Source organism: Rissa tridactyla, chromosome 20 (genome assembly GCF_028500815.1).
Source record: "Rissa tridactyla isolate bRisTri1 chromosome 20, bRisTri1.patW.cur.20221130, whole genome shotgun sequence".
Classification (NCBI taxonomy): Eukaryota; Metazoa; Chordata; class Aves; order Charadriiformes; family Laridae; genus Rissa; species Rissa tridactyla.
This window is the reverse complement of record NC_071485.1, coordinates 2526777-2543271: the sequence shown is the minus strand read 5'-3', so window position 1 is coordinate 2543271 and position 16495 is coordinate 2526777. Positions and strand designations below refer to the sequence as shown.

Here is a 16495-nt window from a genome sequence, read left to right as displayed (position 1 = left end):
TATCAGAGTGAGCAAAACATGTTGCAGAAAAAGCAAAGCAGGAGCCCACAGCTAACAGCTCTCAGAGGCATCCCCAAATGGCAGATGTTGGCAGCTTCAGAGACGGAAAAAACAAATCCCTTCCTCTGGGAAGGAAAGCGAGAGCCTTTGCACCAACATAAGAAGGAAGCAATGGCATTTACCATCAACAGAATTAACTATGGATTTATATCCTAGGACAAGAAAGCAAGATCAATCATGCGCAGGTTGAGGAGCACAGCTTTGGACAATCCAATGAGAAAATATTGACCTTTTTCTTCAGATCCCTTCTTTTCTAACACATGCACAAATCTGATTTTTGAGGTTTACGATTAGTCAATTTGCACAGACTTTGCGTCTGCAGCACCCCCCCTGCCGCAGACGACAAGTTGGCATGCTGCACTTGTACTTGGTGATACGATACACTGGTTAAGCGACAAAGTATATGCAGAAAGCATTTTAAGAAGGACTTGGATTATGAAAATATAAATCAAGAGAGAAGGGAGGCAAATGGGGTTTTAGTTGGAGCAGGCTATTAGAAAGAATAAAAAGATTCCCGAGAAACTCGCGAGTTAAAAAAGGAACAGAGGGCAAAAATCTGTCACAGGTTGGTAACACGCTGAACAATCAAGGTGCAACATCTCAAAGCCAAAGAAGTCCACCAGCCAGGCACCGCACAGAGTAAGAACGTTACTCACTCATGTACTGCGGAGGAATAGCAAAAAGAAAGACAATTCAATAGAGCACACAGCAGAGTTCTTTTCTTCGGATGTCAACTGAGAAAGAAAGACAAGGTTGTAAAAATCCTGCCAAGTCAAGTATGCTGCGAGTGGGAGGGCAAATTACCAAGGAAGGTATAGATTAGTCACTCAGGAAGATTTCTGCCTATTAATCAATCAATTTTAAAGATTTAAAGGAAGCCCTGCGCATTATTCAGCAACAGAGGACTTTTGGCTAATCAAGGGAAGGCACTGGACTTCCGTTTTCCTAACGGAGTTTCTGTCAAATGGAAGTGTTTCTTACACAGCGCAAAGAGAAGAAAAAAAGATAGCAATGGGCATGCTTTAAATACACCCGCACATGACACTGTTAACACCGTGGGGAACAGTAGGACATTTAACAGTGGCTCCTTAAGAGATCAAAATCAAACAATTTGAGTTTAACTTTCAAGATCTCAAATATTTGTCAAATAATACCCCTTCGGATCAAATTCAAAACCCAGATGGCAACAACGCTAGGTACTATTTACTCTCATTTAACTGGGATTCCAGTGGTCCAATGGCTTTGTTGCTCCAAATCATCAAAACACCACACTGTGGCTCTCAGTTAATACTACGGCGATTAATTCATCAAGTTACAGGTGAGTAGTTCCCCTTCTGCATTTTCCCAACTCAAGATGTAAACTCAAATCATTAGTACACACCAGTATGCGTTTGTGCGTGTCTGCAGCTGCTGTGTCTCGATGTGTCATCTTGGTAGTAAAATTAGTTCTTATTAGAAATACGGTTCCCCTGTTACAGTTGTTATAAACACCCTGACACAGGTGGGCATACATTATCTTCTCAGAATTTAAGGGCCTGGGGTGGAGAGAATTATGCCGATTAAAAACATTTCATTAAGCATTTTGTGCCAAAAAGTGAGAGCGCCCTCCTACATTTGCCATAGCGGCCCTGTTAAAGCAGCTGAACTTGTGTGTTTTGACAGGGATGTCAATGATTCAAGTCCCAGCTCGTGTTTCCAACTGCTAGAAACGGCCAGCTTCAGCAGTCTGATCTCAACGCGTCACGATTCCTTCCCATTTCCAGTTCTTCAAAATGCTGCAATAGCCTAAAACTCACCTCCGGCTCCCACCGCTGCTTTAGCGCCCTGCAGAGAAAGCTTGGACACCCAGTTCCTGAAGGCCACGCACCAGAACACAACGAGAAAAAACCCAGTTTTGCTCGAAATTCCTATTTTTGAAGCCAGCTATGTTTTGAGCGGGAGTGGTTACCAGGGCCACACATTTTTTTTTTATAGCTATCTCAAGGAACAGGCCAAGGGCGTGGATGCATTTTGTTTTGAAATTGCACTGCATGATATCTACTTCCTTAGCCCTGATAAGCATCCTCTCATGCTAATGTAAAAACACATAGGTCCGTCGGTATTTGAAGGAAACAAAAAGGCAAAAATAGTCCTTAAAGTGCTATTTAAAAGCTTTGGAGAACTCCAACGTGACAATGACTCTTGAATAAGCAATGCCATTTGCCTTTTCATCAAAAATGAGAATCCAGTGCGTGCCCACATGGCACAGGCATCCTGCCTTGGCCTGCGTTTCCTTCCCCAGCTACGTCTGCACGTTTACTTAGCTGTGCCAGCCATGGAATTTCTCTTCTCTCACTTTCTGTCATGGCCAAGACGATGTCACAGAGGCTGCCTGGCGTTGCTGTTCTTCAAACAGATACCTACACTAAAGACACGTTTGTGTCTCAGCTGCAGCTAAGACGCTGAATTATCGCAGGGAGTAAATGGTTGTGTAAATTCGCAAAGAGCGATCCCCTCGCTTTTGAAATGGGGTAAAAAAAAAAAATAAAAAATGATTGACTCGTTGCGCAGAGACAGCATTGTACTCAGTACTGATGCAGAGAGGCCACCAGCACCACCACCCTACACACGCACGGACGCAGCCCGCACGTGAATCAGCGCGGTGCAATCCACAGCCTGGGGGAGTCCGCCCTCCATGCAGCGACAGGGAGGAGCGGAGCTTCTCCTTCTCGGCCCTCACACCTCAGCGCTGCTGCTCAACAACTTCTCCTTGCTTGCTCTGCTGCCAAGGACCCGCACCCACCACCTCATCTCTCTCCTCTTCTGCAGGGAGGAAAGAACATGGCAGGACTGCCAATAGCCCAGGGTACCTGGGAGACGAACATTTATCTGGAACTAGAGCAAGGAGGAAACTTCTTGCTCCCACCTCAAACAAACCAGCCCTCAAGCAACTGGAAAGGAATATTTTTGGCAGCATCTCAGAGGGCATTTCACTGGGTCCACCCTTCACTTACTCAAAAACTTGTTTGTCTGAGCAGATGTGCCTAGAGAAAAGAGAATATATCGAAAACCTTTCCTGGGTGTCTGGAGAGCGCAGGTAACTATGTCAAGACAGCACTTCAGCATTTCAACTTCAGCGATTAATAAGGGACATGGGCAAAAGCAGAAGTATTCACATGCTCTGGGTCAAACTTCTAATTAAATACTTCCACAAAGCAGGTTTTCAGGATTGAGTCCCAAGTCCATTCATGCCAAGAGAAATGAAGTCAAAAGAAACAAAACCTACTGTACGTAACGGGCATAAAACCTCTACACTTGGGACTATTCATGGAGCGACGCCTCAATGACAAAGGGAAGAATCTGCCTTGAAGCTCCAGAACTCAGTGTAATTTCAGGTCTCCAGAATACCCTGAGCAAAATTTAGCCTCCCATGCTTGTATGAGCTAAATTCATGCCGATAGACATTAAGTAGCCACACGTAGCAGAAAAATTACTATTCTGATCAAACACTCCATCATGATTAATCAGCAGTGAAGCCTGCAATAAGCTTATTAAGAAGAACTTGGCTTACTTTCCTACACATGCACAAGGAAAAAAATGTTTTCAGCATGAATATTTAATTCTCCCTTATTTTAACAGATGTTTTGCCATATTCTTTACATCCCTCTTGCCAGCTCCTCTTACTAGTTACAATTCCATTAAGAATTGCAGACATTACACGTTGGAGAAGGAGGAATATACTGAACATCATTCTACTTCCACTTGATTATTGTCCAGAGATGGTACTTCCGCCATCTATAGCGTGCTACCTTTCCTATTCTCTAGAAGCACATACCGAGAAGCTTGTTACCCACAGTAAATGAAAAAACAACCTCCTCTAAGATATTGAGCATCTCCAACACCACGATCCACGGCAACAGGGTAGTCTGCTAGAACTTGCTGCCCAAGGTTTGCCTTCGCCGTTCACATTTAACTGACTGCACAGAACCAAAAGCATGATGTAAACCTACGAGCGAGCAGTCCGACTTCGAGCCACATCCGTTGGCTGTAGCTCCACGGCAGCGCGATCCTCCATTTGAACGGATTTCCGCTGTCTGGGGAGGTACCCTGCTGCTGTTTGTCACGCGTTAAGCATCATTTATTTGTTTCTCAGGAACCTGTGACAGAAAGGCTCGTCTGTCCTTCTAAGCATGCGGGGGAAAGGTGGGAAAGCCCAAGGAGGTCTCTGGCCAACACTCAAGCGATGGCGCCTGCGCCCTCAGGTGCCAGCACAAGGAGCGAGTTTGTGGCTTAAGCAAAAAAAGCAGCTGAGCTCCCGGCCAGACCCTCAGCTGCCTCAGGTTCAGAGCGCTGACAAAACTGGCTCTGTACAACAAACAGGGAAAATACCAAATCAAAGCCTCGCTTATGCCTGTACTGAAAGCCTTCCCGAACAACACTGCTCTTGTAACCAAGAGGTTAAGGCTCACGCTTTTACTCCGGAAAGGGCTACGCATGCTCCTAGTCTATAAAAAGACAGACAAAATCTTTTCAGAGCAATGAGATTCACCATCGAGGTTTTCCCAGAAATAAAAATATTCCAAGCAGAAAGCAAGTATTTAGCAACCATTCAAAGAAATTCAGCTGCTTCTGCACAAAACCACAGCAGCTTGGACACGCGCAACTGGAGACGCTGATACGCTAAGAGACTAAAGTCAATCCCAGCGCTACTGACCCAAGGGGCACACCTAAAAAAATGCCTTTCACATGCGAGTTGGCACATCCCTCACGTCCAAGATCTCGGTGGGGATGTTTCTGCGGACACAGAAGAACAAAGATGACTGTTCACATGACCGACGGACAGATTGAAAAGCTGAGTCCAAATCCAGGACTTTCATCTTTTCTGTTGAATTGAGAAGCACAAACAACCCCTCTCAGTCTTCAAAGCTAAGGACAAGTCTGTATCTCTGGTCCTTGAAAAATTTTATGTAAAAAAAACCCCAACAAAACACTAAATGAGAGATGGCTTCCTGCAGGTTCCGGCAAAGACAACAAAGCCCCATCTCCTGCACGCCCTTGCCCCCGCCTTTGCCCCCATGGAAGGGGATCTACTGAACTCAACAGGACCAGGCACACGCAGGCGGGGGGATTAGCGAAAAGAAGGTTTAGCACCTGCCTGCAAAGATATGCAACCGGTCAGGGCCAGATTTGTGAGATGAGCAACCTGGCACCACAAAAAGTCCAGACAACTGCTGCTCCGATAATTTGCACCCAAGGGCAGAGCTGAAAGGCAATTTCTCCACAGTGGTTTCTGTACTATAAAGAATTTCAGATCTCCCACAGCTAAGGCTGCGACTGATCGTAGAATCATAGGGTGGGAAGGGACCTCTGGAGATCACCCAGTCCAACCCCCTGCCAGAGCAGGGTCACCCAGAGCAGGTGGCACAGGGACGCCTCCAGGCGGGTTTGGGATGTCTCCAGAGACGGAGACTCCCCCACCTCTCTGGGCAGCCTGGGCCAGGGCTCTGCCACCCTCACAGCAAAGAAGTTCCTCCTCGTCTTGAGATGGAACTTCCCATGGTCAAGTTTGTGCCCATTACCCCTTGTCCTGTCTCTGGACACCACTGAAAAGAGCTTGGCCCCGTCCTCCTGACACCCCCCCTTGAAGTATTTATAAGCGCTTATAAGATCCCCCCTCAGTCGTCTTTTTTCCAGACTGAAGAGACCCAAATCCCTCAGCCTTTCCTCATTGGAGCGATGTTCCAGTCCCCTCATCATCTTGGTGGCCCTTTGCTGTCCCCTCTCCAGCAGTTCCCTGTCCTTCTGGAACCGGGGAGCCCAGAACTGGACCCAGTGCTCCAGATGGGGCCTCCCCAGGGCAGGGCAGAGCAGAGGGGGAGGATGACCTCCCTCCACCTGCTGGCCACGCTCTTCTGGATGCCCCCCAGGATGCCATTGGCCTTCTTGGCCACCAGGGCCCATCGCTGGCTCATGGTCATCCCGTTGTCCCCCAGGACTCCCAGGTCTCTCTCCACAGAGCTGCTCTCCAGCAGGTCACCCCCAACCTGTCCTGGTGCGGGGGGTTATTCCTCCCGAGGTGCAGCACCCTACACTTGCCCTCGTTGAATTCCATAAGGTTTCTCTCCGCCCAGATCTCCAGCCTGTCCAGGTCTCTCTGGACGGTGGCACAGCCTTCTGGGGTGTCAGCCACCCCCCCCAGCTTTGTGTCACCAGCAAACCTGCTGAGGGTGCACTCTGTCCCTTCATCCAGGTCATTGATGAATATATTGAAGCAGACTGGACCCAGTACTGACCCCTGGGGAACACCACTTGTCACTGAACTTGAACTAGACTCTGTGCCCCTAATCACGACCCTCTGAGCTCTGTCTTTCAACCAGTTCTCTATCCACCGTACTGTCCATCCATCTAGCCCACTCTTCCTAAGCTTCCCTATGAGGATGCTGTGGGAGACCGTGTCAAACGCCTTGCTTAAGTCAAGGCAGACCAAGATCCTTCTTACGGTTGTGCTGTATCAAAATGCAGTGGGCAATAAGGGAAACAACCATCTTGGTGTGCAACTGTACGCCTCGAGCACACTGGCAGAGAACTAAATAGTCGTCCAGGCTGACAGACTTCAAGTCAAGAAAACCAACCCTTCCAATAGCTTTTGTGAGGGGAAGAAAAACGTGCAGCCATCTGCCTTCTGTGGGTTCTTTTCAAATTATAGCTGGGCAGGTCAGGTCCTGGCACATGCTCACACAGGGGAGAAAGCCCGTAAATTCTGCTTTTCTTGAACTGCAGCATTTAAGAGTAAAATCCCTTTTGAACCAAAACATATTTCTTGTGCTCTTTGAGCATCAACCAGAAGAAAGCAAGTTCCACTCAGTTATGGAAAAAAAATAGATAACTTTTTTTCCCTGAATCACTTAGCGTTCCATGGAGAGATGCTGTCTTTACAAGCACAACGTTATGAAGCTTGGGTCCTCCACCACCAAACCACCAGTGATCCGCAACTCGAGCTGAGGACAAGGGCGAGAGCTGTAACAAGCACTTGTCCTCTGGGGCTATCTGACAAGAAGAGACTTGTAACACACATTTGCCAGAGGCCTTAGAGAAACTTGAAGGCAAAATCATTACCATATTCCAAATCCCACCGATTTGCAAATAAGCTCCTAAGCACTTACATAATCTCGTGCTAAAAAGTGTTGGCTGCTGCAGTCAGAAATGCGCACACAGGAAAGACTTTTAAGTAGTACTGCAAAGTAAATGGAAATAGCTACCAACTGCACTAGGAAATTCTGCCAAATCAGAAAAGGTTACGCGTTAACTTGTGCTTCACGTGGAGCACGCATTTGCGATAGACCCTGGAAGCCAAAGAAACACTGACTCTTAGGGGAAAGAAATATTTTAACAATAATAAAACTACAGTTTCAAAGTTGGAGACCAATTTGAAAATGGCTTAGGTCATCAGAACAGGTAATTACCCAGTGATTATTCTGGCTTTGAACGCTGAACCTTTAAAGACACCAACATCGTTGGCATTAGAAGCAATACGATAACCCCAGGGCCTGCCATGAAAACGAAGCGCTCTTGCGCTCAGCACTGCTCCTGCCACCAAGCAGATATTCAATGGCAGAAAGCGCTGCACATCATCGCTACCGCTCAGTTCAGCGGAGCTTGTCAGCACCCAGCACCATTTCAGGTGTGCTTAGAACTAGAACTGGAAGATTAAGAGTACAAAACAAACAAGAATCTGCCCCCCTCCGCAAACACAGTTCCGGTTACCTGGCGTGTCGGATAATGCGAGAGGAGTGAAAGGATCAGGCACAGTCAGGAGAGGAGGGCTAGCGTCCAGACTCAGAATGTCTTTTGTTTTTTCAGCTGGTAACCAGGAAGAGAAAAGGCAGAGTGAGAAGGAGCAGAGAGAAAAGCAGAAAGCATCGAGCGAAATCTCAGCAGGAGCACAGCTCGATATTGCGGAGTCCAAGCTAGGGCCTGACCAGAACACACACAAACACTCGGACTAAGTTTGTGTTCCTAGTGAAAAAGAGAAAAACCACAACTATTACCATGTAGCTCTCCAACACAATTTAACCCACAGATCTCAAAATGTTCCACGAAAGGGAAGTACTATTGTCTCACTTTACACTGGCACAAAAGGTGAAACGCCTCGACAAAGGGCACGCAGCGGGCCGGCCCCAACGTCGGGCCTCTTTGAAATAAAAGGTATCCTGCATCAGACAGGCTTAGGCAGGCTCATATCTACGGGCAAAGAAAAAGAGAAGGTCTACAAATGCCCAGCCCAGTGCCAGCGCTGAATTCCCAAGAAACCTTCCTCTGCCAAACCATGGGACAGGAGAGTCAAGGGGCACATTTTAAAGACAGCTACAAAAAGAATCAAACGTGCTACGGTCTCTAGAAAGCCCAGAACATGCAGATGCTTCTGGGCTTCGCAGAAAGTACATTACAGCTGAATCTGGAGCTGCTGCTACTCAACATTACTCCACAAAGGCTGATGGAACATCATCAACTGTTCACAGGGCACTGAACAGCTGGACAAACTCAGAAAGAAACCCCCTAGAGCACTCTCGCATCATGGACTCCAACTCCTCAATTCTCAGCTAAGAGCCAACAATACCAAGCTCAGTTATAAGCTCCTCTAAATCTCTTTTTATAAATAGAAATAAGCGTAAATGGATTTGTCACTTCTTGCCCCACAAAGGATTCTTCAGTCTCTCTCCTCTCACCAAGGGTTGGTGTGCTTCAGTGAGGAAACATCAAACGGTCGCATTTGTCCCCAGTAACAATGGCTGCATAAGATGGGGGAGAGGATCACTTGCGTTTAGGGCTCCTGGAAGCAGTTTTCCGATACTGCGCTTGGGAGGTCTTTGCTGCGTTCAGTGAGAACTGATGCTGAAGAACTAGAGACAAGCAGCAGCACTCACTGAGTTTTTTCAGCATAGATGGGGCTGCTCACGGCAAAACCTTGGTAGCCAAGCACCAAAGGAGACATCAGACAAGATCACACACGCAGAGGCCTCAGCAGAAAAGCTTCTTAGACCAGCCAAGGACTCCTGGCAAAACTTCTTGCCTTCACCATTTAACATGTCAGTTATGACCCAAACTGTGCTCTTCCCTGAGATTTTCCCTGCTCTCTCCTGTCTCTGCTGTTCTCCTCATTCAGCGGCGGAGACATTCTTATCCTTGCTCCCCTCCTCCTTCATACAGCCTAACAACTGCAGGCAAGGAATATCCTCCAGCATGTCTGACCAATGTCTCTAAGTCCAATTCCCTTATTGCAAGCTACATATTTTACTTCTAATTAGGAGCTTCATGGAACTTCAACATGTTAAGAAGCTTTCTTGTGACCTTAAGGGGCTCATTTAGTTTCTTCCCTCACCAAAAGCCTCACCTTTGCCTATAGACAGCGCCTCCTGTCTCTACTACCCAACTGTGACGAGTACTTCCCTTTTTTACTGAAGGGCCAACCCTATCCTACAGTTCTCAGTGCCAAGGGGCAACTCAATTTACATCAGTTTTACCTTCCTTTTAAAGAGGCTACGACAAGGAGTTGCCATTTTTCTGCAGTGCTGACCAGGGTATTGCCCTCTCAGATGCGTTCACGAACTCACCTGATCCAGCAGTGAAGGAAGAGCCACCGAATGCATCTGCCTGGGCTGCAGATGAAGCTGGCTGGAAACCTGGAATCAAGTTCTCTGTGGAACTGCTCATCTTTTCTGGAGCTTTCCCTGAAACGCCAGACACAGATTTAGGGGGAAAAACTTCCATTCTGAAGGTTGCTTACTTACCTAGATTTTTAGGACACTAGTTCAGCATGTGACTTAAGACCCTTCCTGCAAATCATAACTTGCAGAGGAAGCAGAGTTTAAACTGTAGCTTCTACAACCAACTAATCGAGGCCACTTTAAAAGCAGTTAGTACCTTTGAGGGTCGTGCTCGTTTAATTGCAATTGCTCAGCGAAGGGGACAGGGACTAAGAAGGGAAACTGGAGGGATTTGGCTCTTAACAGGCACAGAGGACCATGATAACATGGGAGCACCCCAACAGCATCTGACCGAAAGCATCATCATTCCATGCCATTTTCCATTTTGAGAGCAGGTTGGCATTAAACCATCTCCTTGCACCTACCGTCACCTAGCTTTGCAAAGTCCTTGTTCAGCAGCTCCTCAGCTGTCAGCTTGGAGAAGTTATCGTCGTCAAAGGGATTCCACGTGGAGACATCAGGCGGGTTATAGACATTCTGCTGTGAGGTCCTTGGGGAACCCGAGGGTGTGGTGGAAGCAGATCTGGATGTGATCACCCCAACCAAAGAAGAGTCATTAATAACCCATCTGAAATCCTCTGGCCAGCACTAAGAGCTGGTCCAAGCTACTGCATTATAATTATTTCCTACTTAAAACACTCAGCACAAGTTCTTGTACTTGCATGACCAGAAAGCTGGGACCTTACCTACCCATCATCTGGTTGAGCATCCTGGTGTCAGGGATTAAAAGAAGCAACATAAATATCCTATTTGAAACAATCTTCTGCAATGCCCACGTGGAGGCTTCCTGCCTGTAGGCACTGTAAAAGTGACCCAGCAAGTACTCCTGGGGAAAGCGCGGATGCTAAGCGGCAAACATGAAGCATGCACCAGGGCTACTGGCAGAACAGCTGAAACGATGCTCGCTGCCGTAATCCAGAGGAAGGTCCTGTTTGTTTAGCTTTTGGGGAGCATGGAAGCACTCAGGAGGACTTCTGCCCTTGCAGAAGTTTTTCAGCAACTTTCTGCCAAGCCCTAAACTGTGGGCTTGGGAAGGGAAAGACTCTCATTTAGACCTCACAGAGTTTGCTGCCCACCTTCATCTCAGAGATTTGCCTAGGACATCTGCAAAGAGCCTCATCTACCCCCTCCTCCCTCTACACTCTTTGACACCAAGTGAGCAGCCACCTACTTGGACTTGTTGAGACTGGCTTCAGCAGCAGCTGCCTGCAGGAGCTGGGTAGACTTGCTGGCCGGAACCCCAAAAACTGCACTGTGGGTCACATCACTCAGAATCCTCCTGTGTCCTGCACGCTGCGTCTTGGGGGAGGACGGAGGGGTGAGAGAGCCCAGCTTCTGCCCTTGCATTGCTGTGGGGGGAGTGGTTTGAGGTTTTTGCTGTTGCCTCATTTGTGCCTGCACCTAGGAGAGAAAGTGAAATGGGATGTCCTTGTTCACGAACAACAGTCACAATGAAAAAACCGCTACGTGCTGGAGGATCTGACCTGCAAGTCATGGACGGGCGACAGTCTAGAGGGGGGAAAAGAAAACCCAACACACAAACAAAAGAATTGGGGGCAGGGGGAATTCGCTGTATTTCAGGATTAGTACAAACGCACAAGCAGAGACTTTCTCCCCTTTCCATGGTGCAGCTCTGGAGGCCAAGTCCCTATTAGCGCTTGCCATTAAAGGCTAGCTGGTCTCAGAAACTTGCCCATGGGTAAAGAGGCCGAGATCCAGGGCAGAGGTAAAAAAAAAAAAAGAAACCATATCATAGCGTACAGGAGTCTTGTCATATGAACACACGGAGTGGGGGTAAGGGGAAGAGCAGCACTTCCTCCAGCAGATGATGTGTGGTTGGGGTCAAATCCCTAAAGGAGTACAGGTCTTCTGCAGAAATCTTGTGCAAGGAGCTTTTATGCCAAAAAAAAAAAAAACCCAAAAAAACCAAAAAGCACCAGAGGAACAACATTTGTCATTAAAATAAGGAGGAGAAAACATGCACATTCCGTTTAGGCATAAACCAAGATAGCCCAGCTACAAATCCTTTGGAAACTTCAGGGGTTTCCTCAAAACTAACCTCTTTTTTCCATTACCTCAGTCCTCTGTTAAACTCCCAAACCCATAAATGTTTGAAATACTGTTTTGTAGTGACAAACAGCAGCATCGCTTCCCATTATGTGATTCTGCAAAATCCGTCTGTCAGGGAGATTATCGCGTTTGGATTTAAAGCAGAAAAACCAGGATGCAAAGAGCAGAGAGCTGTGCACGTCACCTCCACTGCCTGGGCACTAGGCTCCCTGTTCCCCACCCCGTATCATCCCAGGCCATTTTCAACTAAGGAACGCAGATAAAAGACTTGGAAAGACCTGAGAGAGCAATGAGAAGAGAGTCACATCCCCAGTGTGGTGCTTAACTACAGCGGGGCAAGGCAAACAAGCGGTTCGCTGTCTTGCTTTTCATCTGGCATTTTCAGGCAGACTAATTCATTGCAGCTGAGAAGCAAGCTGACCTGACTGCTCCTGATGCATCCACCTTACATCTCGCTATATAGGTCACTGCGGAACAGTACATTTGGTGCTGAGAAATAAAAGGGCAGTGCCGAAACCCTCCACAGGAATGAATGCAGAGCTTATTAAGCCGAAATCTTGCGAGATGAAAGGTTTTGACAGGTCCTGGCTTGGTATCTTCTGCTCAGAGACTCTGCTCCGCAGAGACCATGTCTCACTATCATTTTTTTTAAAGGAGCCAGCGACTGCTTTTTCCCTCCTGACTGCTACAGGAGCGGAAAAGTGTCCGGACGCATCTGTTACGATCAGCGTTCTGGGGGGATAAGGCTAATTTTCAATCCAGCTGATTTAATAAAATTAAGACTGTTTTTGTACTGGTAAATCACAGCAAAGCTCTTTAGAGATGCACTTCAACACTAGGTTTCAGGCTTTTCTCTTGTAAAAGGAACAGGGTAACAATGGGCACCATCCAAGACCTGTCTGCATGTACCCATGATCTCCCACCAATTCCAATAAACCGACTTGCCCCAGGTCATTCAGCAAACCAAGAACAAGACCAGGAACACACCATTTCCAAGCCTGTCACCTCCCCTAACAACCAGCTTAGTCCTGAAAATTAATATAGAATAAAGCAAACAACGCCTCCCCGGCATTGCACAGGTCACTGGCTTACGGAGATTATTAGTCAAATTAATTCCTGATGTCACTTCAAAGTAAGCATGCTCGCGAGATGAATTAGGTCCTGAATGACTGGCAACTCATGAACGAGTAAACACAAATTGACCCTCAGCTGGATGCAAATATTGCGTACCTGAAGTGCTTTATTACCAGATACTGTTTGCTTCGCACACGTGCGACCCGGTACAGGAAAATAAAGGGCAGCGTCCTCCTGCCTGATGCCTGCACATGCTTGCTTTCCAACACGCAACGAGAGTCAGGGACATCCCTTTGCGCTCCCAAAACCAAGCGAGAGCGGATGGGATTGCGCAGGAACAAAAGTCAAGGGCACGGCTTCTTCCCACACGCACTGCAGCGACACTTTGGGACCAGGGATCCTGCCCTCTGGCACAGCCCCCCTGCCTTTCACACTGCGGACAGCTGGCTATTTCCCTGTTGCAGACAGCCACGTTTTCCATTAAGTAAAGAGCATTTAGTTTGGACACACGTTCAGATGCTTAGTAATTTATTTATTTATTTTATGTTTGAGAAGTTTCCTTTCCATAGTATTCATTAAAGAAAAAAGTTATCCCGACACCAGAAACAACTAGGAACGCTGCTTGGACCTTCCTCTGCATCAGAGCCATGAATACAAGGTGGAAGTTTTCCAAACAAGCAGCAACATGAACTAGTTCCGTTTCCTGGTGCCCATCCTGATGTGATTAGTACAAATAGTTTTTTAACAGTTTATCACACACCTCCTAAGGCAGCATGACGGGCGAGGGATAGAGAGAAGCTGCATTAAGCAGCTACTTTTATCTTTCTGCTTTCTACTCATCATCTGCTCATCTTTTTTTCTAGGGAGCACAACTCTAGAGTACAGCAACTCGTTAGAAAAAGCAGTCCAAACAATTGCACATGGCTCTGATGCAGCAAGGTTAGTGCTGACACCTGTGACTCAGTATTAACGCGCTAGGGGCCAGCGGGCCCTAGAGCACCTATTACCTGGGCTCTGTGGCTCTGAAAAGCCAGCTGCCCCGCACAAAGGCATACAGGACCTGGAAAGCACTTGCCAGAACTCCAAATCCCGCTGCCTGTCTCCTTTCCGCAAGGCTCTTACCGCTTGCTCCTGTGGCTGCGCTGTCTGGGCCGCGCTTTGCTGGGCCTGGGGGGGCTGCGCTGGGGTTTGCTGCTTTTGCTGAACTGCTGCTACTGCCGTCTTCTGCTGCATTGCTGCCTGCTGGGCCATCATCTGCTGCTGCTGCTGCTGTTGCTGCTGCTGGTAATAGTTCTGCATCAGCTGCTGCTGCGCTGGCGCTCCTTGCTGCATCACTGGGAACTGGGAAACAAACCAGTTGTTGAGCCATTTGCTGTGCAGCTGGGAACTGGAGCACCACGACCAGAACTCCGGGCCAGCCTCAGGAATGGTCACAGCCACTGCAAGTGGCAAAGCAGGAACAGGCTACGATGGCCTGGAGACCATCTGCAAAGGCGTGGTGGAAAACTGCCTTCTGGTCTCCTGTTAGATCCTTTCTGCGTTCCGCCTGCCCATACGGGGCTCCCACAGCACAGCCTGTCCCACATCCCAAACTCATTTCTCCACCTTTATTGATTCTAAACCTTTCCCCAGGACAGGAAGACTTACTGTCCCTTTGCTTCCCCTGTTAAATACGCTTTAGCAGAGATCTGTGCTGCTATAAACACCGCGGTTAAGCACGCGAGTCTGTCATCTAGACACACCCCGTCTCACACGTCATGTTTTCACAGGCCTCCCTATCACCGCAGTCTGCCACAAAACCAAACCTGAATCTCACCGTTGAAAAGGCACGTCGGGTTTCTTGTATCACAAAGAGAGCAGAAGAGAAATCGCACCCCTCTGCTTAACAGTTGAGCATTGACCTCAAGACCCTGAAACACCAGGAGCTGTAAAATCTTAACCCAGCACTGCTTATTTTTTGTTTGTACTTGACTATCTCAAGGCCTTCCACATTGACAGCTGAAAACGTCGAAGCGTCAGCCTCGTGTAGCCAAAAAGAGTCTTGCTAGAGAACTGGAGATACACTGGAAAATGCCTAAAAACTGCACCTATCCCCCGCAAAAAACCAGGGGACTTGCCATAAATGCAAAGATACGGCCTTGCAGGCCTCTAGCACAGGAAGCACGTAACAAACACAGCCACACATCTATCTACCTGCTGGGCTTGCATCATCTGCTGCTGCTGCTGGTAATACACAGCCTGTTGCTGCTGCTGCTGTTGCAGAAGCTGCTGCTTCAAGAAAAGCTGCTGTTGATGCTGAGGTGTCGCTTGGGGCTGAGTAGAAGGGACCTGGGGCTGCGCCTGGGAGGCTTGCTGCGGAGCTGGCGCCTGCTTGGCTTGCGGCTGTGCTGGAGTCTGTTGAGGGGCTGCTTTTTGCTGGGGGACGCTGGCAGGGAGCGAAGGCTGCCCACTGCCCAGGGCAGCGGGTCCTGCAACTGGGAGGAAAAAAAAAACCCCATAATGCAGATCCGTTAGATCACCGTGCACCACAGCCCTGCAGTACGCCGTGCCTGGCAGGAAGGCACTGCACAGGGAACATCGTGTCACCTTGTGGCTGAATGGCTGCTTGAGCGGTGGGTCTCTTCCTAGGCGTCAGGGCTGGCTGAATGGGTAAAATTCCAGGGTTGGGTTGTGTCTGCCCTGCTTTAGGTCTCTGGCGGGGTGCTATGGAAGTTTCTGTCGTAGGGATGGGATCTGTCAGCCTACAAAATAAGGTAGAGAAATAAACCGAAGAGCGGTAAGAGCACGCTCTTTGATAGCCTGATAGTTGGTGCACGCCAATGCACAGCAGGGTTTAAAAAACTCATCCAGTACTTTAGAGGTATGTGACTGATGAAGGTGAAACACTTGTGGGCATCCAGACACACAAGCTGACTCTTTCCGGAAAACTGCAAGCACAGTAAAACTTAACGGATGTATCCACAACAACTAAGTCAATGCTATCATTTTGACTTTTTTTGCCAACTGTGGCATGTTCTCCTGTTGGACAGCTGGAACTTGTAAAAATCACTCAACTCATTCAAATGTTTGGTACAGCATATTGTTTAAACCCACTTAGAGCTGTGGATGAGCAGATGAAGAACGTAACAAACTGGTTTAAGAGCAGCTGGTACCTTTGGGCAGCGTTGTCTAAGTTGCCATCTTTAGAAGTACCTTAACTTTAGTACATCTACACTAGAGTCAGGCCATCGGATCTCTTCTGATCTCTGCTCAATATTTACTGAGCTCCAATAATGCACAGCAAGAGAGCCAGGAAGCGAGAAAGCACCTGCCCTTCTGTGGGTACCTTTGCTTGGTAGGTATCAAGTTGTTCTACTTACGTGAGGGTAACTGCACTCAATTATAAAAACAAGCAAAGCAGAGTCCTGGGACTGACAGGCAGGAGGAGAGATGCCCTATTTCAGAGTCTGAAGAAAACTCTAGGTTTTGGAGTGTCCACTGCCGTACTGCCCACCTTGCAGTAAAATAAGGTACAAGTTTTGTCCAACAGAATTTACAAGTCTCCATTA

At 47.8% G+C, this 16495-nt stretch overlaps 1 protein-coding gene across 22 annotated transcripts in view; it reads right to left on the bottom strand.

Moving 5' to 3' along the window:
* AAK1 (AP2 associated kinase 1) overlaps positions 1–16495 on the bottom strand; it is an 89250-nt gene that overhangs the window by 27537 nt on the left and 45218 nt on the right. For 9 of the 22 annotated variants that reach the window (XM_054224857.1, XM_054224862.1, XM_054224856.1 and 6 more), the window contains exons 11-17: positions 15534–15688; positions 15141–15421; positions 14070–14288; positions 10975–11204; positions 10169–10326; positions 9651–9767; positions 7804–7899 (exon numbers count right to left, since the gene is read on the bottom strand). In XM_054224857.1, the coding sequence (XP_054080832.1) occupies positions 7804–7899; positions 9651–9767; positions 10169–10326; positions 10975–11204; positions 14070–14288; positions 15141–15421; positions 15534–15688 (1256 nt within the window). Of the gene's footprint in view, positions 1–716; positions 795–7803; positions 7900–8026; positions 8056–9650; positions 9768–10168; positions 10327–10974; positions 11205–14069; positions 14289–15140; positions 15422–15533; positions 15689–16495 lie in introns of those variants that run through there. The other 13 variants (XM_054224860.1, XM_054224864.1, XM_054224867.1 and 10 more) reach the window with 4 other exon arrangements.